At 44.6% G+C, this 27,809-nt stretch overlaps 1 protein-coding gene across 1 annotated transcript in view; it reads left to right on the forward strand.

Moving 5' to 3' along the window:
- LOC134931268 (disintegrin and metalloproteinase domain-containing protein 33-like) overlaps positions 1 to 27,809 on the forward strand; it is a 126,333-nt gene that overhangs the window by 91,586 nt on the left and 6,938 nt on the right. Inside the window, exons 8-20 of the mRNA XM_063925399.1 lie at positions 2,381 to 2,452; positions 2,992 to 3,158; positions 9,722 to 9,806; positions 11,728 to 11,870; positions 13,212 to 13,389; positions 13,469 to 13,558; positions 17,113 to 17,308; positions 18,542 to 18,650; positions 18,926 to 19,130; positions 20,952 to 21,029; positions 22,116 to 22,224; positions 22,512 to 22,647; positions 23,453 to 23,555. Of these exons, the coding sequence (XP_063781469.1) occupies positions 2,381 to 2,452; positions 2,992 to 3,158; positions 9,722 to 9,806; positions 11,728 to 11,870; positions 13,212 to 13,389; positions 13,469 to 13,558; positions 17,113 to 17,308; positions 18,542 to 18,650; positions 18,926 to 19,130; positions 20,952 to 21,029; positions 22,116 to 22,224; positions 22,512 to 22,647; positions 23,453 to 23,555 (1,671 nt within the window). The remainder of the gene's footprint in view (positions 1 to 2,380; positions 2,453 to 2,991; positions 3,159 to 9,721; positions 9,807 to 11,727; positions 11,871 to 13,211; positions 13,390 to 13,468; positions 13,559 to 17,112; positions 17,309 to 18,541; positions 18,651 to 18,925; positions 19,131 to 20,951; positions 21,030 to 22,115; positions 22,225 to 22,511; positions 22,648 to 23,452; positions 23,556 to 27,809) is intronic.

Genomic DNA, 27,809 nt, shown 5'->3' on the forward strand with positions numbered 1-27,809 from the left:
TCTCATTAGCTCACTCCTGTCTCTCCTCTGTCTCTCTCTCTCCGTCTCTCATTAGCTCGCTCCTGTCTCTCCTCTGTCTCTCTCCGTCTCTCATTAGCTCGCTCCTGTCTCCCTCTGCTCTGTCTCTCTCTCTCCGTCTCTCATTAGCTCGCTCCTGTCTCTCTCTCCTCTGTCTCTCTCTCTCCGTCTCTCATTAGCTCACTCCTGTCTCTCCTCTGTCTCTCTCTCTCCGTCTCTCATTAGCTTGCTCCTGTCTCTCTCCTCTGTCTCTCTCTCTCCGTCTCTCATTAGCTCACTCCTGTCTCTCCTCTGTCTCTCTCTCTCTCCGTCTCTCATTAGCTCGCTCCTGTCTCTCTCTCCTCTGTCTCTCTCTCTCCGTCTCTCATTAGCTCACTCCTGTCTCTCCTCTGTCTCTCTCTCTCCGTCTCTCATTAGCTCGCTCCTGTCTCTCTCTCCTCTGTCTCTCTCTCCGTCTCTCATTAGCTCACTCCTGTCTCTCTCTCCTCTGTCTCTCTCTCCGTCTCTCATTAGCTCGCTCCTGTCTCTCCTCTGTCTCTCTCTCTCCGTCTCTCATTAGCTCGCTCCTGTCTCTCCTCTGTCTCTCTCTCTCTGTCTCTCATTAGCTCGCTCCTGTCTCCCTCTCCTCTGTCTCTCTCTCCGTCTCTCATTAGCTCGCTCCTGTCTCTCCTCTGTCTCTCTCCGTCTATCATTAGCTCGCTCCTGTCTCCCTCTCCTCTGTCTCTCTCTCTCCGTCTCTCATTAGCTCGCTCCTGTCTCTCTCTCCTCTGTCTCTCTCTCTCCGTCTCTCATTAGCTCACTCCTGTCTCTCCTCTGTCTCTCTCTCTCTCCGTCTCTCATTAGCTCGCTCCTGTCTCTCTCCTCCGTCTCTCTCTCTCCGTCTCTCATTAGCTCACTCCTGTCTCTCCTCTGTCTCTCTCTCTCCGTCTCTCATTAGCTCGCTCCTGTCTCCCTCTCCTCTGTCTCTCTCTCTCCGTCTCTCATTAGCTCGCTCCTGTCTCTCCTCTGTCTCTCTCTCTCCGTCTCATTAGCTCGCTCCTGTCTCTCCTCTGTCTCTCCGTCTCTCATTAGCTCGCTCCTGTCTCCCTCTCCTCTGTCTCTCTCTCTCCGTCTCTCATTAGCTCGCTCCTGTCTCTCCTCTGTCTCTCTCTGTCTCTCATTAGCTCGCTCCTGTCTCCCTCTCCTCTGTCTCTCTCCGTCTCTCATTAGCTCACTCCTGTCTCTCCTCTGTCTCTCTCTCTCCGTCTCTCATTAGCTCACTCCTGTCTCTCCTCTGTCTCTCTCTCTCCGTCTCTCATTAGCTCGCTCCTGTCTCTCTCTCCTCTGTCTCTCTCTCTCCGTCTCTCATTAGCTCGCTCCTGTCTCTCCTCTGTCTCTCTCTCTCCGTCTCTCATTAGCTCGCTCCTGTCTCTCTCTCCTCTGTCTCTCTCCGTCTCTCATTAGCTCGCTCCTGTCTCTCTCTCCTCTGTCTCTCTCTCTCCGTCTCTCATTAGCTCGCTCCTGTCTCTCTCTCCTCTGTCTCTCTCTCTCCGTCTCTCATTAGCTCACTCCTGTCTCTCCTCTGTCTCTCTCTCTCCGTCTCTCATTAGCTCACTCCTGTCTCTCCTCTGTCTCTCTCTCTCCGTCTCTCATTAGCTCGCTCCTGTCTCTCCTCTGTCTCTCTCTCCGTCTCTCATTAGCTCGCTCCTGTCTCCTGTCTCTCTCTCCTCTGTCTCTCTCTCCGTCTCTCATTAACTCGCTCCTGTCTCCTGTCTCTCTCTCTCTTTTGTCTCTCTCTCCCTCTCTCATTAGCTCACTCCTGTCTCTCTCTACTCTGTCTGTCATTAGCTCACGCCTGTCTCCTGTCTGTCTCCTCTGCCCAGCGTGGCGTCTGTCTATTTTGCAGTAGGGGATTGGGAGAGAGCGGTGCAGTCATCTTGCTGTCCAGGCTGCTGCTGAGTAACAATCAGTAAAATATCCAGCACATATTATAATCATATGCAAATGAATGTAATTACATATAACATGGAAACCTTGGTAACATACAATAATTATGCTAATCATGCCATAGAGCCAGTTAAGCTGTGGTTCCTCTGTAACTAGCATGTAACTGGCATGTGGAATCCCAGATTCCAGCCCCCATCTTCCGCCCCTGGTGCCATAGACACGTGGTCAGTTCCTGATGTTACAATCAGGTGTGACTATATTGGGGCCTCCTGAAGAAGGACCATGTAACCACCCCTCTCTCTCACCATGGAAGTGTCGGCGGCCCATTATACCTTCCCACCTAAAGCAGGTGCCTCCATTGCCTTACCCTGGAGCCATCCTTGTTATAATACTCATCATTGTGCAGTAGATGATATAAATCTCATTTCTCTGGCAGTTTGCAAAGCAGAACATGGATCTGGGGAAGGCCAAGCACCGAATCATGGAGATAGCAAACTTTGTGGACAAGGTGAGTCTCATTACGCAGTGACTACCCAGACATGCTACAGTCATAGGATGCATGGAGAAACACAAAGTATGCCAGCTCTGCAGTGCACCAAGGTGCCACTAGGGCGGCGACACCAAATTCTACCTCCGCCCCAGTGTCATCCAGCCAGTAAGTAACAATACAGGAGATGACACAGGTCTACAGGTCTACATGGGGTTTATATCCGCCACCTGCCTGATCCATTGCAACCAATCAGATTGTAGCTGACATTTTGCAGAATCTTCTAGGTAAATGAGAGCTGGAACCTGATAGGTTGCTCTGAGACCTTGTTAGAAGGTTTAATATCTCTCCTCCATAATACCTATTAGAGCATGCAGCTGCCAGGGGCTTCTCTGATACAGTAATCCCCGGAGGTATATTATAGAGCAATGACGCCACCTCCGGGCTGGGTGATTGGGGTGTTAGTGGGCCAGCACGGCAGAGACGCACAACATGATAGGATCCACGTACTTAATGTTCAGTCCATGCATATAACCTCTCCCACTCTTGTCACCGTACAGTTCTATATGTCAATGAACATCAAAGTAGCTCTGATTGGCCTGGAGGTGTGGACCTCTTCCAACCAATGTGACGTGCAGGAAGATGCCAACCAAACCCTGAAGGCCTTCCTGCTATGGAAACAAAAGCTGAAGAACAGGAAAAAGCATGATAATGTCCAGCTCGTCACGTTAGTATATCACCATTACTCATCATATCACTGTAGTGTCCAGCGCGTCATGTTAGTATATCAACATTACTCATCATATTAATGTATTGTCCAGCACGTCATGTTAGTATATCAACATTACTCATCATATTAATGTATTGTCCAGCTCGTCACGTTAGTATATCAACATTATTCATCATATTAATGTAGTGTCCAGTGCGTCATGTTAGTATATCCCCAGTACTCATCATATTAATGTATTGTCCAGCTCGTCACGTTAGTATATCACCATTACTCATTATATTAATCTAGTGTCCAGCGCGTCATGTTAGTATATCACCATTACTCATCATATTAACGTAATGTCCAGCATATCATGTTAGTATATGGCTATTACTCATCATATTAATGTAGTGTCCAGCGCGTCATGTTAGTATATCACCAGTACTCATCATATTAATGTAGTGTCCAGCGCATCATGTTAGTATATCCCCATTACTCATCATATTAATGTAGTGTCCAGCACGTCATGTTAGTATATCAACATTACTCATCATATTAATGTATTGTCCAGCTCGTCACGTTAGTATATCAACATTACTCATCATATTAATGTAGTGTCCAGTGCGTCATGTTAGTATATCCCCAGTACTCATCATATTAATGTATTGTCCAGCTCGTTACGTTAGTATATCACCATTACTCATTATATTAATCTAGTGTCCAGCGCGTCATGTTAGTATATCACCATTACTCATCATATTAACGTAATGTCCAGCATATCATGTTAGTATATCCCTATTACTCATCATATTAATGTAGTGTCCAGCGCGTCATGTTAGTATATCCCCAGTACTCATCATATTAATGTATTGTCCAGCGCGTCATGTTAGTATAGCATCATAATTACTCATCATATTAATGTAGTGTCCAGTGCGTCATGTTAGTATATCCCCAGTACTTATCATATTAATGTATTGTCCAGCGCGTCATGTTAGTATATCAACATTACTCATCATATTAATGTATTGTCCAGCACGTCATGTTAGTATATCAACATTACTCATCATATTAATGTATTGTCCAGCTCGTCACGTTAGTATATCAACATTACTCATCATATTAATGTAGTGTCCAGTGCGTCATGTTAGTATATCCCCAGTACTCATCATATTAATGTATTGTCCAGCTCGTCACGTTAGTATATCACCATTACTCATTATATTAATCTAGTGTCCAGCGCGTCATGTTAGTATATCACCATTACTCATCATATTAACGTAATGTCCAGCATATCATGTTAGTATATGGCTATTACTCATCATATTAATGTAGTGTCCAGCGCATCATGTGAGTATATCCCCATTACTCATCATATTAATGTAGTGTCCAGCGCGTCCTGTTAGTATATCCCCATTACTCATCATATTAATGTAGTGTCCAGCATGTCATATTAGTATATCCCCATTACTCATCATATTAATGTAGTGTCCAGCGCATCACGTTAGTATATCATCCTCATCATTACTCATCATATTAATGTAGTGTCCAGCACATCACGTTAGCATATCATCCTCATCATTACTCATCATATTAATGTAGTGTCTAGCTCGTCACGTTAGCATATCAACATTACTCATCATATTAATGTAGTGTCCAGTGCGTCATGTTAGTATAGCATCATAATTACTCATATTAATGTAGTGTCCAGTGCGTCATGTTAGTATATCCCCAGTACTCATCATATTAATGTATTGTCCAGCGCGTCATGTTAGTATAGCATCATAATTACTCATCATATTAATGTAGTGTCCAGCTCGTCACGTTAGTATATCCCCATTACTCATCATATTAATGTAGTGTCCAGCGCATCACGTTAGTATATCATCCTCATCATTACTCATCATATTAATGTAGTGTCCAGCGCGTCATGTTAGTATATCCCCATTACTCATCATATTAATGTAGTGTCCAGCGCATCACGTTAGTATATCATCCTCATCATTACTCATCATATTAATGTAGTGTCCAGCGCATCATGTTAGTATATCCCCATTACTCATCATATTCATGTAGTGTCCAGCGCGTCATGTTAGTATATTCCCACTACTCATCGTAGTAATGTAGTGTCCAGCGCATCACATTAATATATCCCCATTACTCATCATATTAATGTTTTGTCCAGCGCGTCATGTTAGTATAGCATCATCATTACTCATCATATTAATGTAATGTCCAGCACATCATGTTAGTATTTCACCATTACTCATCATATTAATGTAGTGCCCATCTTATCACATTAGTATATCCTCATTACTCATTATATTTATGTAGTGTCCAGCGCATCACGTTAGTATATCCCCATTACTCATTATATTAATGTAGTGTGCAGCGCATCATGTTAGTGTATTGCCATTACTCATCATATTAATGTAGTGTCCAGCGCGTCATGTTAGTATATCCCCATTACTCATCATATTAATGTAGTGTCCAGCATGTCATATTAGTATATCCCCACTACTCATCATATTAATGTAGTGTCCAGCATATCATGTTAGTATATCCCCATTACTCATCATACTAATGTAGTGTCCAACGCGTCATGTTAGTATATTCCCATTACTCATCATATTAATGTAGTGTCCAGCACGTCATGTTAGTATATCCCCATTACTCAATATATTAATGTAGTGTCCAGCGCATCATGTTAGTATATTGCCATTACTCATCATATTAATGTAGTGTCCAGCGCGTCATGTTAGTATATCACCATTACTCATCATATTAATGTAGTGTCCAGCGCATCATGTTAGTATATCCCCAGTACTCATCATATTAATGTAGTGTCCAGCGCGTCATGTTAGTATATCCCCATTACTCATCATATTAATGTAGTGTCCAGCGCATCATGTTAGTAATCCCCATTACTCATCATATTAATGTAGTGTCCAGCGCATCATGTTAGTATAGCATCATCATTACTCATCATATTAATGTAATGTCCAGCACATCATGTTAGTATATCCCCATTACTCATTATATTAATGTAGTGTCCAGCGCATCCCATTAGTATATCCCCATTACTCATTGTATGAATGTAATGTCCAGCTCATCCCATTAGTATATCCCCATTACTCATTGTATGAATGTAATATCCAGCTCATCCCATTAGTATATCCCCATTACTCATTGTATAAATGTAATGTCCAGCGCATCCCATTAGTATATCCCCATTACTCATTGTATGAATGTAATGTCCAGCTCATCCCATTAGTATATCCCCATTACTCATTGTATGAATGTAATGCCCAGCTCATCCCATTAGTATATCCCCATTACTCATTGTATGAATGTAATGTCCAGCTCATCCCATTAGTATATCCCCATTACTCATAGTATGAATGTAATGTCCAGCGCATCCCATTAGTATATCCCCATTACTCATTGTATGAATGTAATGTCCAGCGCATCCCATTAGTATATCCCCATTACTCATTGTATGAATGTAATGTCCAGCTCATCCCATTAGTATATCCCCATTACTCATTGTATGAATGTAATGTCCAGCGCATCCCATTAGTATATCCCCATTACTCATTGTATGAATGTAATGTCCAGCTCATCCCATTAGTATATCCCCATTACTCATTGTATGAATGTAATGTCCAGCGCATCCCATTAGTATATCCCCATTACTCATTGTATGAATGTAATGTCCAGCTCATCCCATTAGTATATCCCCATTACTCATTGTATGAATGTAATGTCCAGCTCATCCCATTAGTATATATCCCCATTACTCATTGTATGAATGTAATGTCCAGCTCATCCCATTAGTATATCCCCATTACTCATTGTATGAATGTAATGTCCAGTGCATCCCATTAGTATATCCCCATTACTCATTGTATGAATGTAATGTCCAGCGCATCCCATTAGTATACCCCCATTACTCATTGTATGAATGTAATGTCCAGCTCATCCCATTAGTATATCCCCATTACTCATTGTATGAATGTAATGTCCAGCTCATCCCATTAGTATATCCCCATTACTCATTGTATGAATGTAATGTCCAGCTCATCCCATTAGTATATCCCCATTACTCATTGTATGAATGTAATGTCCAGTGCATCCCATTAGTATATCCCCATTACTCATTGTATGAATGTAATGTCCAGCGCATCCCATTAGTATACCCCCATTACTCATTGTATGAATGTAATGTCCAGCTCATCCCATTAGTATATCCCCATTACTCATTGTATGAATGTAATGTCCAGCTCATCCCATTAGTATATCCCCATTACTCATTGTATGAATGTAATGTCCAGCTCATCACGTTAGTATTTCTCCATGATTCATCATATTAATGTAGTGTCCAGCTCATCACGTTAGTATATTGCCATTTAGTACCTGATCGCTGGCTGGTCCGATCTGAATGACCCCCTTGGTCGTCAGGACCCGAAACAGTTCATGTTTTCAAGGTCTCCTCAAAGGATTGCCAGTGAAATAATTAGCTTCACCTGTGGATCTTATAAAATGTACGGGAGGGGTGTGAAGGAGGGGGGTCTTAAAGTGCACAACCTAATTCTAAAAATAATGAGAAGTGCTGCCATGCTGAGACCTGTAGTTCCACAAAGATAAATAAAAGAAAAAAGTGCAGGTGCACACTGTAAGTTCTAAACACTGCTACTCAAAATAATAATAATAATAATAATAATAATAATAATATAATGTTATATTGCAGAGTTAACTATAATTAGTCTGTTTAGCAGTGGTTAGTACTTAGAGTGTGCACCTGCATCTTCTCTTTTTTTCTGTGTGGAACTTTGAAAATGTGTCAGTGAGTAATGAGTACACCTGTGCACCTGCTGGGTGACCTGGGAAATGTGTCAGTGAGTAATGAGTACACCTGTGTACCTGCTAGGTGGTCTGGGAAATGTGTCAGTGAGTAATGAGTACACCTGTGCACCTGCTAGGTGGTCTGGGAAATGTGTCAGTGAGTAATGAGTACACCTGTGCTCCTGCTAGGTGGTCTGGGAAATGTGTCAGTGAGTAATGACTGAGTACACCTGTGTACCTGCTAGGTGGTCTGGGAAATGTGTCAGTGAGTAATGAGTACACCTGTGCACCTGCTAGGTGGTCTGGGAAATGTGTCAGTGAGTAATGAGTACACCTGCTAGGTGACCTGGGAAATGTGTCAGTGAGTAATGAGTACACCTGTGCACCTGCTAGGTGGTCTGTGAAATGTGTCAGTGAGTAATGAGTACACCTGTGCACCTGCTAGGTGGTCTGGGAAATGTGTCAGTGAGTAATGAGTACACCTGTGCACCTGCTAGGTGGTCTGGGAAATGTGTCAGTGAGTAATGAGTACACCTGCTAGGTGACCTGGGAAATGTGTCAGTGAGTAATGAGTACACCTGTGCACCTGCTAGGTGGTCTGGGAAATGTGTCAGTGAGTAATGAGTACACCTGTGCACCTGCTAGGTGGTCTGGGAAATGTGTCAGTGAGTAATGAGTACACCTGCTAGGTGACCTGGGAAATGTGTCAGTGAGTAATGAGTACACCTGCTAGGTGGTCTGGGAAATGTGTCAGTGAGTAATGAGTACACCTGCTAGGTGACCTGGGAAATGTGTCAGTGAGTAATGAGTTCACCTGTGTACCTGCTAGGTGGTCTGGGAAATGTCAGTGAGTAATGAGTACACCTGCTAGGTGACCTGGGAAATGTGTCAGTGAGTAATGAGTTCACCTGTGTACCTGCTAGGTGGTCTGGGAAATGTGTCAGTGAGTAATGAGTACACCTGTGTACCTGCTAGGTGGTCTGGGAAATGTGTCAGTGAGTAATGAGTACACCTGTGCTCCTGCTGTGTGACCTGGGAGATGTGTCAGTGAGTAATGAGTACACCTGTGTACCTGCTAGGTGGTCTGGGAAATGTGTCAGTGAGTAATGAGTACACCTGTGCACCTGCTAGGTGGTCTGGGAAATGTGTCAGTGAGTAATGAGTACACCTGTGTACCTGCTAGCTGGTCTGGGAAATGTGTCAGTGAGTAATGAGTACACCTGTGCACCTGCTAGGTGGTCTGGGAAATGTGTCAGTGAGTAATGAGTACACCTGTGTACCTGCTAGCTGGTCTGGGAAATGTGTCAGTGAGTAATGAGTACACCTGTGCACCTGCTAGGTGGTCTGGGAAATGTGTCAGTGAGTAATGAGTACACCTGTGTACCTGCTGGGTGACCTGGGAAATGTGTCAGTGAGTAATGAGTACACCTGTGCCCCTGCTAGGTGGTCTGGAAAACGAGTTGTTTGGGGTCCTGTGGACCGAGATTGAAAACCACTGTACTGGAGGATACGACTGCCATCTAGTGGTCATCATGTTGAATAAAACTTTCCAATGCACCAATCAGTTCTGCAGTACTATGGTCCCTTCTTATCAGATTGTGACAACAAGGATGGTTTTTATTGTGCCCCCCCCCCCCCCCCCCCCAAAAAAAAAATCAATAATGATTAAACTTTTCAATATTGAAGTATGAGTTATTCAAACAAAGCACTGTCCTTGTTATTTCTCTCTGTCTCTATAGGGGGGAGACATTCAAGGCGACTACGATTGGGATGGCCCCCCTGGAGGGAATGTGCTCGGCAGAGAATTCTGGGGGTGTCAGCATGGTAAGAACGCATGCTTATAACGTACCTTATAATATTCAAGATAATAGCTGTCAGAGCGTTCCCTCATTGGGCACCAATGAAAACATAAATCACGTAGGGCGCTGCGACGGGTGTTCTTACTCTGCTCCCGTCTTGCTCTTTCGCCAGTTTTCCACCGAAATTTACAATCTTAGGGGCCTATTTATCATCGAGTGATAAAACTCACTGTGAGTGATAAAACTCGCTGTGAATGATAAAACTTGCTGCAGCCAATCAGATCCTGTCATGTGTTTGAAAAATTTAAGTTTGGAGCTGATTGTGTGGATCGCCATTTATCATACGCAACGAGTTTTGTCATGCACAGAATGAAGGTGCCTCACGCCTCAGTTCTCCCGGAGACACCGGAGCAGTTCTCTCCTGAGCTGTGGCCTTGATTCTGAGTTGGGAGTAAACTATACTTAACTACATTTGAAGTTTCCTCCCTGGGGCGCAAGAAGGCGGAAATGGGGGTGGTCACAAGTATCAATAAGGGGCGGGGCTAGAGTGACACAATTACAATATAATCGCATCACCCAAAATTCATTGGCCAGACCCCCCAAAAAATCGTGTGTCTCCTGCAGGCTCTGGGAGCGTAAGTAAGTATGGAGTAAAGCAACGGGTACAAATATATACCGGTATTTGGTTGTTTTTGTTTGCATGCAGGGTAAATACTGGCATCCTCTGCATTTAGGCCAATGCTGGACGGCTTTTGTCTTACACTGCAGTTTAGATTTCAGTTTGGACAACCCTCCACCCAACTCTCTCTGCACATGTTACATCTGCCCCACCTGCAGTGCAGCAAGGTGTTACCCAGGTGCCCAGTTATTTGCTCTCCCTCGCTTTATTTTCATCTCATCAGGCCATATAGTATGTCCCTGGATCAGTTAGGATATCAGTAAAGGTCCCATAGACTTGATACTATCCTACAGTCTAGGCCAGATGAGGGTCTGTGTCGGGCGCCCCAATGTTTGCTCCTCCTCTGGTGTCCGGGCGGCCATACAGAATTTGGGGCTATCTGGCATTAGGTGCATGCATAACACTGTCCGGTACTTGCTTGGTGGGGTGAATGGTAGAGGGATGTCCCACAGTTGAGTGTATCCTTTGGGGTCTGGCTGATAAATTGGTGCATCTTATTGCCCCATCATCTGGATAGTAAGTATCCTCTACCCCAGGCTTTTCCACTAAGGCCGCTCCTGTATCATTAGCAAAGCAGCCCCAGCACTATTATTATGTATCTTCATATGAGTACAGGCATGCAGGAATTGTTGGTGCACATGCAGTTAGTAATAAAATGCAAATTGCAGAAAGCAGCATGGAGTGTTTGCAATGCATTCCATTCTGCATGAGTACAGGCATGCAGGAATTGTTGGTGCACATGCAGTTAGTAATAAAATGCAAATTGCAGAATACAGCATGGAGTGTTTGCAATGCATGCCATTCTGCATGAGTACAGGCATGCAGGAATTGTTGGTGCACATGCAGTTAGTAAAAAAAAATGCAAATTGCAGAATACAGCATGGAGTGTTTGCAATGCATTGTTGTTTCATGTGTGAAATAGAAACTGTCTGCAATGTGGATTAATGATTCCTGTGTTATCTGCCTGTTACAAACTGCAGCAAGGGGCTGTGGCCACGGATAACACACCAGCGATATAACAGAAGTGTAAACTTATCACAAGGGCCCGTTAGATGATTTCAATAAGGGAATAAGATTTAGGAGCTGCTTGCACCAGTGGGAACAGTGGAGTGGAGTGGAGTGGGAGGTGAGGGAATTAGTTCAGTTCTAGGGTCAACAACGTCATGTTCACCTTTTGCCCCTCCTGTGACCATATTAAGCACCTGTGTCTGCATCAGTGCAGTATGCGGTGTTATCACATGCAGGATTTCTATCTAACCAATCCTAGGACCACTCGGAGCTGGCAATTGGAGCAGCTGCCACAATGGCTCATGAGATCGGACATAACTTTGGGATGAGCCATGACAAGGAGCACTGCTGTGTAGAGGCCACTCCGGAAGAAGGAGGCTGCATTATGGCTGCAGCCACAGGGTGAGCACTGTGTGAGTGAGCACGGATTGAGTGTGATGTTAGCACTAGAGTGAGTGTAGTGTTAGTCAGCACTAGCATGAGTGAGCATGGAGTGAGTGTTGTGTTAGCACTGGAGTGAGTGAGCATGGAGTGAGTGTGGTGTTAGCACTGTAGTGAGTGAGTGTGGATCGATGGATGGAGTGAGTGTGGTGTTAGCACTGTAGTGAGTGAGTGAGAATGGAGCGAGTGTGGTGTTAGCACTGAAGTGAGTGGGTGTTGTGTTAGTCAGCACTGGAGTGAGTGTGGTGTTAGCACTGGGGTGAGTGAGTGTGGTAACACTGTAGTGAGTGAGTGTGGATTGAGTGAGTGTGGTGTTAGCACTGTAGTGAGTGAGCACGGAACGAGTGTGTTGTTTGCACTGGAGTGAGTGAGTGTTGTGTTAGCACTGGAGTGAGCATGGAGCAAGTGTGGTGTTTGCACTGTAGTGAGTGAGTGTGGATTGATTGAGTGAGTAAGTGTGGTGTTAGCACTCTAGTGAGTGAACATGGAGCGAGTGTGGTGACTGAGTGTTTATGGACTGAGTGAGTATGGTGTAAGCAGTGTAGTGAGTGAGTATGGATGGAGTGAGTGATGGAGTGTGGTGTTAGCACTGTAGTGAGTGCGTGTGGATGGAGTGAGTGAGTGTGGTGTTAGCACTGTAGTGAGTGCGTGTGGATGGAGTGAGTGAGTGTGATGTTAGCACTGTAGTCAGTGAGTGTGGATGGAATGAGTGAGTGTGGTAAAAGCAGTGTAGTGAGTGTGGGTGGAATGAGTGAGTGTGGTGTTAGCACTGTAGTGAGTGAGTGTGGATGGAATAATTGAATGTAGTGTAGTGAGTGAGTGTGGATAGAATGAGTGAGTGTGGTGTTAACACTGTAGTGAGTGAGTGTGGATGGAATGAGTGAGTGTGGTGTAAGCAGTGTAGTGAGTGTGGATGGAATGAATGAGTGTGGTGTAAGCAGTGTGGTGAGTGGATGGATGGAGTGAGTGAGTGTGGATGGAATGAGTGAGTATGGTGTAAGCAGTGTAGTGAGTGAGTGTGGATGGAATGAGTGAGTGTGGTGTAAGCAGTGTAGTGAGGGTGGATGGAATGAGTGAGTGTGGTGTAAGCAGTGTAGTGAGTGGATGGATGGATGGAGTGAGTTTGTGAGTGAGTGTGGATGGATGGCGTGAGTGTGGATGGAATGAGTGAGCATTGTGTGGAGGACAGGAGGAGCACAGGGCAGTATGTAAGTGAGCGGCTGCAGTTGGGTTATGTCCTGTGTAGGAGAAGGCTGGGAAAGGACTGTATAATAACATGGCTGCCATGTTCCCCTCTCGCAGACACCCTTTCCCTCGCAAGTTCAGCTCATGCAGCCAGCAGCAGCTGCGGAGCTACTTCCAGAAGGGGGGAGGCATGTGTCTGTTCAACATGCCCAACACGGATGACCTGGTGATGGGGAAGAAGTGTGGGAATGGGTTCCTTGAGGAGGGAGAGCAGTGTGACTGCGGAGAGCCGGAGGTGAGTACCAGGCAGGCATAGCAGCTGTGTCAGTCTATGGGTATCATCTTCATGTGGTCACAATGTATATCTCCCGCAGGAGTGCACCAACCCTTGCTGCAATGCCAAAGACTGCACCTTAAAGGAGGAGGCCCAGTGCGCACATGGGGACTGCTGCCAGAGCTGTAAGGTAAGTACCGGTCTCAGCCACCTACCACACATTCCCCATACTCACATGTGCCAGGAAGGGAGAGGGCTCAGTGCATTACTAGTTATGTTGGTGTACATGTTTGGTGTTAGTGACTAGTTACGTTGAGTAACATGGTTGGTGTTAGTGACTACTTACAATGAATAATGTGGTTGGTGTTAGTGACTACTTACAATGAATAATGTGGTTGGTGTTAGTGACTACTTACAATGAATAACGTGGTTGGTGTTAGTGACTAGTTACAATGAATAACGTGGTTGGTGTTAGTGACTAGTTACAATGAATAATGTGGTTGGTGTTAGTGACTAGTTACAATGAATAATGTGGTTGGTGTTAGTGACTAGTTACAATGAATAACGTGGTTGGTGTTAGTGACTACTTACAATGAATAACGTGGTTGGTGTTAGTGACTACTTACAATGAATAACGTGGTTGGTGTTAGTGACTAGTTACAATGAATAACGTGGTTGGTGTTAGTGACTACTTACAATGAATAACGTGGTTGGTGTTAGTGACTAGTTACAATGAATAACGTGGTTGGTGTTAGTGACTAGTTACAATGAATAACGTGGTTGGTGTTAGTGACTAGTTACAATGAATAACGTGGTTGGTGTTGGTGACTAGTTGCAATGCATAACGTTTTTGGTGTTAGTGACTAGTTACAATGAATAACGTGGTTGGTGTTAGTGACTAGTTACAATGAATAATGTGGTTGGTGTTAGTGACTAGTTACAATGAATAACGTGGTTGGTGTTAGTGACTAGTTACAATGAATAACGTGGTTGGTGTTAGTGACTAGTTACAATGAATAACGAGGCTGGTGTTAGTGACTAGTTACAATGAATAACATGGTTGGTGTTAGTGACTAGTTACAATGAATAACATGGTTGGTGTTAGTGGCTAGTTACAATGAATAACGTGGTTGGTGTTAGTGACTAGTTACAAAGCATAACGTGGTTGGTGTTGGTGACTAGTTACAATGAATAATGTGGTTGGTGTTAGTGACTAGTTACAATGAATACCGTGGTTGGTGTTAGTGACTAGCTACAAGGAATAACGTGGTTGGTTTTAGTGACTAGTTACAATCACTAACGTGGTTGGTGTTAGTGACTAGTTACAATCAATAACGTGGTTGGTGTTAGTGACTAGTTACAATGAATAACGTGGTTGGTGTTAGTGACTAGTTACAATGGATACCGTGGTTGGTGTTAGTGACTAGCTACAAGGAATAACGTGGTTGGTGTTAGTGACTAGTTACAATGCATAACGTGGTTGGTGTTAGTGACTAGTTACAATGCATAACATGGTTGGTGTTAGTGACTAGTTACAATGCAAAACGTGGTTGGTGTTAGTGACTAGTTACAATTAATAACGTGGTTGGTGCTAGTGACTAGTTACAAGGAATAACGTGGTTGGTGTTAGTGACTAGTTACAATGAATAATGTGGTTGGTGTTAGTGACTAATTACAATGAATAATGTGGTTGGTGTTAGTGACTAGTTACAATGAATAATGTGTGTGGTGTTAGTGACTAGTTACAATGAATAACGTGGTTGGTGTTAGTGACTAGTTACAATGAATAACGTGGTTGGTGTTAGTGACTAGTTACAATGAATAACATGGTTGGTGTTAGTGGCTAGTTACAATTAATAACGAGGTTGGTGTTAGTGACTAGTTACAAAGCATAACGTGGTTGGTGTTGGTGACTAGTTACAATGAATAACGTGGTTGGTGTTGGTGACAAGTTACAATGAATACCGTGGTTGGTGTTAGTGACTAGCTACAAGGAATAACGTGATTGGTTTTAGTGACTAGTTACAATCACTAACGTGGTTGGTGTTAGTGACTAGTTACAATGAATAACGTGGTTGGTGTTAGTGACTAGTTACAATGGATACCGTGGTTGGTGTTAGTGACTAGCTACAAGGAATAACGTGGTTGGTGTTAGTGACTAGTTACAATGCATAACGTGGTTGGTGTTAGTGACTATTTACAATTAATAACGTGGTTGGTGTTAGTGACTAGTTACAAGGAATAACGTGGTTGGTGTTCGTGAATAGTTACAATGAATAACTTGGTTGGTGTTAGTGACTAGTAACAATGCATAACGTGGTTGGTGTTAGTGAATAGTTACAATGCATAACGTGGTTGGTGTTAGTGAATAGTTACAATGAATAACGTGGTTGGTGTTAGTGACTAGTTACAATGCATAACGTGGTTGGTGTTAGTGAATAGTTACAATGAATAACTTGGTTGGTATTAGTGACTAGTTACAATGCATAATGTGGTTGGTGTTAGTGACTAGTTACAATGCATAACGTGGTTGGTGTTAGTGACTAGTTACAAGGAATAACGTGGTTGGTGTTAGTGACTAGTTACAATGCATAACGTGGTTGGTGTTAGTGACTATTTACAATTAATAACGTGGTTGGTGTTAGTGACTAGTTACAAGGAATAACGTGGTTGGTGTTAGTGAATAGTTACAATGAATAACTTGGTTGGTGTTAGTGACTAGTTACAATGCATAACGTGGTTGGTGTTAGTGACTAGTTACAATCACTAACGTGGTTGGTGTTAGTGACTAGTTACAAGGAATAACGTGGTTGGTGTTAGTGACTAGTTACAATGCATAACGTGGTTGGTGTTAGTGACTAGTTACAATGCATAACGTGGTTGGTGTTAGTGACTAGTTACAATGCATAACGTGGTTGGTGTTAGTGACTAGTTACAATGCATAACGTGGTTGGTGTTACTGACTAGTTACAATGCATAACATGGTTGGTGTTAGTGACTAGTTACAATGCATAACGTGGTTGGTGTTAGTGACTAGTTACAATTAATAACGTGGTTGGTGTTAGTGACTAGTTACAAGGAATAACGTGGTTGTTGCTAGAGAATAGTTACAATGAATAACTTGGTTGGTGTTAGTGACTAGTTACAATGCATAACGTGGTTGGTGTTAGTGACTAGTTACAATGCATAACGTGGTTGGTGTTCGTGAATAGTTACAATGAATAACTTGGTTGGTGTTAGTGACTAGTAACAATGCATAACGTGGTTGGTGTTAGTGACTAGTTACAATGCATAACGTGGTTGGTGTTAGTGACTAGTTACAATGCATAACGTGGTTGGTGTTCGTGAATAGTTACAATGAATAACGTGGTTGGTGTTAGTGACTAATTACAATGAATAACGTGGTTGATGTTAGTGACTAGTTAGAATGCATAACGTGGTTGGTGTTAGTGACTAGTTACAATAAATAACGTGGTTGGTGTTAGTGACTAGTTACAATGCATAACGTGGTTGGTGTTAGTGACTAGTTACAATGAATAACGTGGTTGGTGTTAGTGACTAGTTACAATGCATAACGTGGTTGGTGTTAGTGACTAGTTACAATGCATAACGGGGTTGGTGTTAGTGACTAGTTACAATGCATAACGTGGTTGGTGTTAGTGACTAGTTACAATGAATAACGTATTCAGCGTGAGTTGTATAAATGAAAACATAACATTGCTTTTATGTCCTTTTTTTCCATAGCTAATATCCGCTGGTACGCAGTGTCGGGAAAAATCTGGAGCATGTGACCTGCCGGAATTCTGCCGAGGGGACAACCCCTTCTGTCCCCCCAACGTCTATATGTTAGACGGGTCTCTGTGCGCCTATGGCGATGCGTACTGTGTTAATGGCATGTGTCTGACACATCAGCAGCAGTGTGTGCAGCTGTGGGGCCCAGGTAATGGGGGAATCCCACCTGTATATCATGTACCTGCAATGCTCTATATCGTGGCTATTACTAAGAATGGGAGCAGAATATAGATGGTACAGTATATCCAGTTACAGCACAGTTATCTCAGATGGAACTTCCTTACTGGGACTCATGTACAAGAACTGACACTTCTGGACACGCATGTTACAGATGCATCATGATAACACATATACACCCTAAGCATGTATTCCTAATTACTCCATGGAAACCTATTGCATTACTATTTATTTCACTCCTGTTATTTATAAAGCGCCATCATATTGTGCCGCGCCGGTCATTCACATCAGGCCCTGAACCACCGGAGCTTACAGTCTATTCCCTCTCACACACGCGCAAGCACATACTCTATGGTTCATTATATCAGCAGCCAATTAACCTACCCAAACAGTAAGACAAACTTGTTGGTGTTTAGAACAGAAACTGGTACTCACAGACTGTCCCTGTCCAATAGAATATAAATAACTATAGTGTCAAATATATATTAGAATTAACACAGACCTGCATAATCCCCGGTAAGCAGCTCTCAGAGCCGCAAGAGTTATTAATGTGCAGGCGGGGATTTAGGTCAATAGCTCACTGAGACCTAGTCCCTCATTGAGAGCTCAATGATAAAGAAAAACCTCAAGAGGACTATTGGATCCACCTAATAGATACACTGAGCCCTAGAGGTCATAATTAATATTTATTATATCTGCATTTTATGATTTTTATGTTTTGGATAATAAGGGTCCATTTATCAGAAGTGCAGATGTGTCTGTCAGCAGTGCTGCTGGAGAGGCCGGGCAGTGAGGAGGGGGAGGAGAAAGAATGGAGAGGGGTCTGAAAAGATCCCTTTCTTATGTGTGATTTGGAGGAAAGCTGTGTAAGGCTACCGTCTAAATAATTTCATCATTTAGAGTTGATAAAATCGGACCGCATTTCCCGTCGGAGGTATGGGGAATGCGATTCTTGACCATTACTAATATAAATTTTGTGTGTGTAATTTTAGTCATTGACTGCATAATAATTACGCCCCTTAGTCTCCATGTTGCCCATGCTTTCTGCTCTTCCTATTACCTCTCTTATAGAGAACCTAGCAGTGTGTTTCTGTGCTTCTGTCTGTCTGGAAAGGAGCATATGCCTGTATCGGCAGGACACGGCTCATTATAAGCCAGTGTAGACCTCTGACATGTAGTTCTTCTCTCCCGGATGCTTTGGCAGGAGCCTGGCCGGCGCCTGATATCTGCTTCATAGACGTGAACAAGGCTGGAAACCAATATGGAAACTGTGGGAAAGATGGACAAGGAAAACATTTAAAGTGCAATGCTAAGTGAGTAAACCCAAGGCCGCAACTAGGGAGGGGGAGCTAAGGGGGCATGTGCCCCGGGTGACGGAAATCCTAGTTTCGGCCCTGGTAAACCGGCCTTTATACCAGGCCTGAGTCCTTCTTAGGGTTACCTATAGGGCACCATAGAAAAGAAGACCCATAATAATTGTACTCCCATGGGCCACAACTCTGAAAGACGCAGGTTGCTAAGATGAAGCCATCAATACACAGTTATATATGAACCTGTTGCCAAAGGCTGTGTCGATCCCTTTTGACAGAGACGCCATGTGTGGGAAAATCCAATGCCAGAGCAGTGCTGTGAAGCCCGTACATGACAATACCGTTTCCATGGACACTACTGTCTATTTCAATGGGCATGAGGTGAAGTGTCGAGGTACATACTCCTACTCGGTGCAGGAGGAAGAGGGAGACTCCTATGACCCAGGCCTGGTGATGACTGGAATCAAATGTGGTGATGGCATGGTGAGTCTCAGGCCTCCTAGACCAAAATAACCATTGTATGGTGAGTGTCTGGTTGCATGGTCCAAGAATGGAGAGAGCATAGTGAGTCACTGGCTGTGTGGTCTAGAAATTGAGAATGCATGGTCAGTGAATGGTTGTGTACACCATGAATGGACAATACATGGTAAGTCACTGGTTGTATGGTACAAGAATGGTGGATACATGGTTAGATACTGTTTGTATGAACAATGAATGGAGATTGCATGTTGAGTCACTGGCTGTGTGGTCTAAAAATGGAGAATGCATGGTCAGTCACTGGTTATGTGGTTCATGAACGGAGGATACATGATCAGTCACTGGTTGTGTGGTTCATGAATGGAGGCTACATGATCAGTCACTGGCTGTGTGACTCATGAATGGACAAGACATGGTGAGTCACTGGTTGTATGGTACAAGTATGGAGAATACATGGTCAGTCACTGGTTTTATGGTCCAAGAATGGAGGATACATGGTCAGTCACTGGTTGTATGGACCATGAATGGAGAATACATGGTCAGTCACTGGTTGTGTGGTCCAGGAATGGAGGATACATGGCCAGTCACGGGTTGTATGGACCATGAATGGACAGTACATGGTGAGTCACTAGTTGTATGGTACAAGTATGGAGAATGCATGGTCAGTCACTGGTTGTATGGTACAAGTATGGAGAATACATGGTCAGTCACTGGTTTTATGGTCCAAGAATGGAGGATACATGGTCAGTCACTGGTTGTATGGACCATGAATGGAGAATACATGGTCAGTCACTGGTTGTGTGGTCCAGGAATGGAGGATACATGGCCAGTCACGGGTTGTATGGACCATGAATGGACAGTACATGGTGAGTCACTAGTTGTATGGTCCAAGAATGGAGGATACATGGGGAGTCATTGGTTGTATGGTCCAATAATAGAGAATGCATGGTGAGTCACTGGTTGTATGGTCCAAGAATGGAGGATACATGGGGAGTCATTGGTTGTATGGTCCAAGAATGGAGGATACATGGTGAGTCACTGGTTGTATGCACCATGAATGGAGGATACATGGTGAGTCACTGGTTGTATGCACCATGAATGGAGAATGAATGGTGAATCACTGGTTGTATAGACCGAGAATGGAGAACACATGGTGAGGCCATCCCTGTGTGGAATAAGGATGAAGAACAATAAAAGAACATTAACGAGCTATGAAATGTGCAAGGCCCAGAGTAGAATGTGACCTTTAGCATGTTTGTGGGTCCAGCAGATATTGCACAGAATAATATCAGCCAGGCATCACTCCAAGGTCCAGCCTACGACACTTAAGGACCATTGACTTCATTAATTTCCACTAGTTCACTTATCTCCCAAAGTTCTCCTCAGTTTCCCCTCATTTATGTCTCTAAGCATGTCCTGATCTCCACCACCTCTGAGGATGCATAGAAAACAAATCCTTTTGAGGGTGGGGTGTGATCTTTGGCCTCCACTAATGAGGAACACATCCTGAATAATCCTGCAAAATGGAGTCTCCTTTACTCATGTCACACAGTCGTGTGTCTGGCCCAAACTCAGGAAGGAGGACCCAGTTAGTTAAGTTACTTCCATTAGAAGACGTCATAATTTATACCCCTGCAGGTGCCCCCAGTGCATTCGTGTAAAACTCGCTCCATGGCTTCACATACCAGCATTCCGGCCACGGGGCGTCCTTCTCAAAATGACCTTCATAGTTTCCACGGGCTCTTGAGATCTTGTGTGGTTTTACACTGATGTTTCAATTATCCTCAGGGGACCCCAGTCTCACTACGTTTTCCTGTCTGATTGCAGGTGTGTAAGGACCACCGGTGTCAAAACGCCTCCTTCTTTGAACTGGATCGCTGTATAGCCAAATGCAACGGACACGGGGTAAGTTTCGTTGGCGGGAAAACATTTTCTCATTTCTAATGAATAAATCAATAAGTTGAACCAATAATGCAGAGTAATAACCCCTTCATTGGTCACAAGCGTCCAGCCCCAGCGTTGTCCATCCAGAGATGACCTCCAGGTCTAATGTTTAACATGGGCCACAGCAGAATTCCCCATCCAGCAAGTTTCTGCTGCTTCTGGGGTGAAGGAATACAGGAGCTTCCACAGCTTCTCATTGATTCCATGACCTTCCCTTTTCCCCAATAACACGAGACTAACATTTACATACAGTATGTGTCCTCATACACTGCCCCCCCTCTTGGCACGCCAGTTCCCACATTTACTTGATTCTCAACATGGCCCTAACTGTGTGGAGTTTGTATATTCTCCCCGTGCTTGCGTGGGTTTCCTCTGGGTACTCCGGTTTCCTTCTATAATCCAAAAATATACTGCAGGTTTTACTTCAGGCCCAGTTCCAGCTCATCGGCTTGTGAAAGTGGCCGTCATTGCTACCAGCCCCGTTCTTGGTCCAGGAGATCCTTCTGAAAAAAAGTCTGCTCTCTTCGCCTGCATTTCCGTCTCCACGCCCGTGGCACACTTACCGTACAAGTCCATGCTCCGTTGTTGCACGTTTACAGCTGTTTAGTCCCAAGTGGAGATGCAGCTCCATAGTGCGTGTGACTCTGAATTAACCGCAGATCCCCAGAGATGCGTATGTTCTCCTTGGGCGGTTGCGCAGTGCGGAATATCGCGGATGCGTCAGAATTATTGTTTACTTTTTGCATTTATGTTAGAAAGGGGCACAAAGTATAAATTCTTCAGGAGTCTAAATACTTTGTTTGTTTGTTTGTTTGTTTATGTGATCCCTGGTTTGCTGCCCCCACTATATGTGTGCCTTATCATCCCCATTCATTAGCTGATCCCCTGATGCCTCTAATCTCTCTGGTCTCCTTCTTGGAGACCATCACCAGCCATCAGAACATATATCTTTTCCTGTGGCGGCCGTAGCAACATACAGCATGTGATCATTTGTGTAAAGGTTTACTTGGATCATTAACATTAAAATGCTCTTCCATCAACTTCCAGGTCTGCAACAGTAACAGAAACTGCCATTGTTACGCGGGATGGGGACCCCCTTACTGCAACGTGTCTGGCCAGGGGGGTAGCAAGGACAGTGGCCCCGTACCAGATGACTGTGAGTGGTGGTTGGCTTATGTTATTTGCAGAATGGTGCTCTGGGTTCTGTGCTAGTGTGTGTAATGCCAGGAGAACCCGTCCACTTAATGTGTGAGTAGATAAAGAAGTTTGAATGGTAGTCGCTGGTGTGAAACGCGTCGTGGTATGTGCTTATCATTACCTGAGACCGTGATAAGTTTAGACATAGCTCTGTTACATTCTATAGAGTAGCATCTGGCTGAACAAGATCTACCCGCTAATTTGTCATCGTCACTTAACAATATATATACTGTAATATCTTGGCAGTTCAAGATGGCCTCATCGTCTTCTTGCTGCTCCTCTTCCTGGTCTTTATCCCGCTGGTGGCGTTTGGGATCTACTACTGGTACCGAAGGCCAGGTTCTCAGCTGAACAAGTGGGTGACGAGTACATCGATGTTCAGGTGAGAGATGGGCAGTGTCATTAATAAGATGGCTAACGAGTAATGTATAAAGAAGCTCTTACGCATCTCAAACGATGTTGGGTTCCTAGGGCTAAAACTCACATCTACTAACATTTAAAAATGAATATAAAAAAATAATCTGTTAGTAAATGTGTGTTTTAGCCCCTGAAACACAATATCGATTGTCATCAATTTGAAATCTTTACCTTTAGTAACTATACCCCAAAATCTGAAGAGCCCGATTAATGTGGGGGCACAGGCAGGGCCGGTGTAAGGTTTCTCGACACCCTAGGCAAAACTTTAGCCTACACTCCCCCTTCCCCTCCCCAAACCCACACACCAATACCCACTGTCCAGCCTCAGGTGAAAGTGTGGAGGTAGCATCTTAGAAGTTCAACAGCAGCCGTCTGCATTGTTTTGTTATAAGTAGACTCAGGGCTGCCCCCCCAGATCCTGGCGCCCTAGGCAGCTGCCTAAAGCTGCCTACTAGTAGAGCAGGCCCTGGGCGCAGGAGTACAATAAGGGGACTAAAATAAATATGTATAATCACAGGTCATCTGTCCAGTTCCGCAGCATAACAGTCCCTGTGGTTTTCTATGGGGCTGAGGTTTGGCTGCTACATGAAGCTTGGGTCTATCGGTTACAATAGGGGACCTGGAGGGATACCTCTCATACCTGTCCCCCCCCCCCCCCCCCCCCCCCCATACATACAATCAGGGGATGCTTTGTATTTGCAGGTAGCCCTCATAAAGGGCTGTCTGTGGGGGAAATGCCGCAAATTTCTTTCTGCTTTGTCTCATTGCAGGAAGGGTAACTTTCCTCCCCAGAATGCGGAGAGGGCTCATTCTAAAACCATCTTCACCCAGCACAGATTCCTACCTCGTGCCACATCCAACTCTACGCAGAAGGTAATATAATCACCAGGTGCTTCGTCTGTAATAATCATTATGTCCGCATTGTATTTCATGTTCTGTGAACCAGCAGTCCAGCCTTCGGGTGCTCCTAGGCTTTGGGACACCCCCTTCCTGGGTCATTCGGACTGTTGTGTGACCTAGACAATGACTAGCTGTGACACTGTGACCGGTGATAACTTCTAGACTCCCAGGATGACTTATAACTGAGTTTATACTGTTGGGATATTCTGACACGTTTCATTAGATGTTACTGGATACCATGACATGGAAGACTGTGATATCTTCAGTGCACGCCATCGAGCACTAGATGTGCTCCTGCATGTGTTACAGTGGAGGACTGACTGGGATAAGTTTGGAAGTAGTGATGAGCGGGTTCGGTTCCTCGGAATCCGAACCCCCCTGAACTTCACCCATTTTACACGGTTTCGAGGCGGACTCGGATTTTCCAGCCTCGCTCGGTTAACCCGAGCGCGCCCGAACGTCATCATCCCGCTGTCGGATTCTCGCAAGATTCGTATTCTATATAAGGAGCCGCGCGTCGCCGCCATTTTCACTCGTGCATTGGAGATGATAGGGAGAGGACGTGTGCAGCGTTCTCTCAGTTGTGTTCAGTGTGCTGCAAATATCTGTGCTCAGTGTGCTGCAAATATCTGTGCTCAGTGTGCTGAAAATATCTACGTTCTCTGCCTGAAAAACGCTCCATATCTGTGCTCAGTGTGCTGCAAATATCTGTGCTCACACTGCTTTATTGTGGGGACTGGGGACCACCAGTATTTTATATAGGAGGAGTACAGTGCAGAGTTTTGCTGACCAGTGACCACCAGTATTATACGTTCTCTGCCTGAAAAACGCTCCATATCTGTGCTCAGTGTGCTGCATATATCTGTGCTCACACTGCTTTATTGTGGGGACTGGGGACCACCAGTATTATATAGTAGGAGGACAGTGCAGAATTTTGCTGACCAGTGACCACCAGTATTATATCAGTACGGTACAGTAGTCCACTGCTCTACCTACCTCTGTGTCGTCAAGTATACTATACATCCATACTTGTGGTGCATTTAAGTTTAGCGCAGTATATATAGTAGGAGGACAGTGCATAATTTTGCTGACCACCAGTATATAATATATAGCAGTACGGTACAGTAGGCCACTGCTCTACCTACCTCTGTGTCATCAAGTATAATATACATCCATACCTGTGGTGCATTTTAGTTGTGCGCAGTATATATAGTAGGAGGACAGTGCATAATTTTGCTGACCACCAGTATATAATATATAGCAGTACGGTACAGTAGTCCACTGCTCTACCTACCTCTGTGTCGTCAAGTATACTATACATCCATACTTGTGGTGCATTTAAGTTTAGCGCAGTATATATAGTAGGAGGACAGTGCATAATTTTGCTGACCACCAGTATATAATATATAGCAGTACGGTACAGTAGGCCATTGCTATTGATATATTACTGGCATATAATTTCACACATTAAAAAATGGAGAACAAAAATGTGGAGGGTAAAATAGGGAAAGATCAAGATCCAATTCCACCTCGTGCTGAAGCTGCTGCCACTAGTCATGGGCGAGACGATGAAATGCCATCAACGTCGTCTGCCAAGGCCGATGCCCAATGTCATAGTAGAGAGCATGTAAAATCCAAAAAACAAAAGTTCAGTAAAATGACCCAAAAATCAAAATTAAAAGCGTCTGAGGAGAAGCGTAAACTTGCCAATATGCCATTTACGCCACGGAGTGGCAAGGAACGGCTGAGGCCCTGGCCTATGTTCATGGCTAGTGGTTCAGCTTCACATGAGGATGGAAGCACTCATCCTCTCGCTAGAAAAATGAAAAGAATTAAACTGGCAAAAGCACAGCAAAGAACTGTGCGTTCTTCTAAATCACAAATCCCCAAGGAGAGTCCAATTGTGTCGGTTGCGATGCCTGACCTTCCCAACACTGGACGGGAAGAGGTGGCATCTTCCACCATTTGCACGCCCCCTGCAAGTGCTGGAAGGAGCACCCGCAGTCCAGTTCCTGATAGTCAGATTGAAGATGTCAGTGTTGAAGTACACCAGGATGAGGATATGGGTGTTGCTGGCGCTGAGGAGGAAATTGACAAGGAGGATTCTGATGGTGAGGTGGTTTGTTTAAGTCAGGCACCCGGGGAGACACCTGTTGTCCGTGGGACGAATATTGCCATTGACATGCCTGGTCAAATTACAAAAAAAAATCACCTCTTCGGTGTGGAATTATTTTAACAGAAATGCGGATAACAGGTGTCAAGCCGTGTGTCGCCTTTGTCAAGCTGTAATAAGTAGGGGTAAGGACGTTAACCACCTCGGAACATCCTCCCTTATACGTCACCTGGAGCGCATTCATCAGAAGTCATTGACAAGTTCAAAAACTTTGGATGACAGCGGAAGCAGTCCACTGCCAACTAAATCCCTTCCTCTTGTAACCAAGCTCCTGCAAACCACACCACCAACTCCCTCAGTGTCAATTTCCTCCTTAGACAGGAAAGCCAATAGTCCTGCAGACCATGTCACTGTCAAGTCTGACGAGTCCTCTCCTGTCTGGGATTCCTCCGATGCATCCTTGAGTGTAATGCCTACTGCTGCTGGCGCTGCTGTTGTTGCTGCTGGGAGTCGATCGTCATCCCAGAGGGGAAGTCGGAAGACCACTTGTACTACTTCCAGTAAGCAATTGACTGTCCAACAGTCCTTTGCGAGGAAGATGAAATATCACAGCAGTCATCCTGCTGCAAAGCGGATAACTCGGGCCTTGGCAGCCTGGGCGGTGTTAAACGTGTTTCCGGTATCCACTGTTAATTCACAGGAAACTAGAGAATTGCTTGAGGTACTGTGTCCCCGGTACCAAATACCATCTAGGTTCCATTTCTCTAGGCAGGCGATACCGTTAATGTACACAGACCTCAGAAAAAGAGTCACCAGTGTCCTAAAAAATGCAGTTGTACCCAATGTCCACTTAACCACGGACATGTGGACAAGTGGAGCAGGGCAGACTAAGGACTATATGACTGTGACAGCCCACTGGGTAGATGTATTGCCTCCCGCAGCAAGAACAGCAGCGGCGGCACCAGTAGCAGCATCTCGCAAACGCCAACTCGTTCCTAGGCAGGCTACGCTTTGTATCACCGCTTTCCATAAGAGGCACACAGCTGACAACCTTACGGAAACTGAGGAGCATCATCGCAGAATGGCTTACCCCAATTGGACTCTCCTGGGGATTTGTGACATCGGACAACGCCACCAATATTGTGTGTGCATTACATGTGGGCAAATTCCAGCACGTCCCATGTTTTGCACATACATTGAATTTGGTGGTGCAGAATTTTTAAAAAAACGACAGGGGCGTGCAAGAGATGCTGTCGGTGGCCCGAAGAATTGCGGGCCACTTTCGGCATTCAGCCACCGCGTGCCGAAGACTGGAGCACCAGCAAACACTCCTGAACCTGCCCTGCCATCATCTGAAGCAAGAGGTGGTAACAAGGTAGAATTCAACCCTCTATATGCTTCAGAGGATGGAGGAGCAGCAAAAGGCCATTCAAGCCTATACAGCTACCTACGATATAGGCAAAGGAGGGGGAATGCACCTGACTCAAGTGCAGTGGAGAATGATTTCAACGTTGTGCAAGGTTCTGCAACCCTTTGAACTTGCCACACGTGAAGTCAGTTCAGACACTGCCAGCCTGAGTCAGGTCATTCCCCTCATCAGGCTTTTGCAGAAGAAGCTGGAGAGATAGAAGGAGGAGCTAAAACAGAGCGAATCCGCTAGGCATGTGGGACTTGTGGATGGAGCCCTTAATTCGCTTAACCAGGATTCACGGGTGGTCAATCTGTTGAAATCAGAGCACTACATTTTGGCCACCGTGCTCGATCCTAGATTTAAAACCTACGTTGTAGATCTCTTTCCGGCAGACAAAAGTCTGCAGAGGTTCAAAGACCTGCTGGTGAGAAAATTGTCAAGTCAAGCGGAACGTGACCCGTCAACAGCTCCTCCTTCACATTCTCTCGCAACTGGGGCTGCGAGGAAAAGGCTAAGAATTCCGAGCCCACCCGCTGGCGGTGATACAGGGCAGTCCGGAGCGAGTGCTGACATCTGGTCCGGACTGAAGGACCTGCCAAAGATTACGGACATGTCGTCTACTGTCACTGCATATGATTCTGTCACCATTGAAAGAATGGTGGAGAATTATATGAGTGACCGCATCCAAGTAGGCACGTCAGAC

The sequence above is a fragment of the Pseudophryne corroboree genome, chromosome 1 (assembly GCF_028390025.1).
Source record: "Pseudophryne corroboree isolate aPseCor3 chromosome 1, aPseCor3.hap2, whole genome shotgun sequence".
Classification (NCBI taxonomy): domain Eukaryota; kingdom Metazoa; phylum Chordata; class Amphibia; order Anura; family Myobatrachidae; genus Pseudophryne; species Pseudophryne corroboree.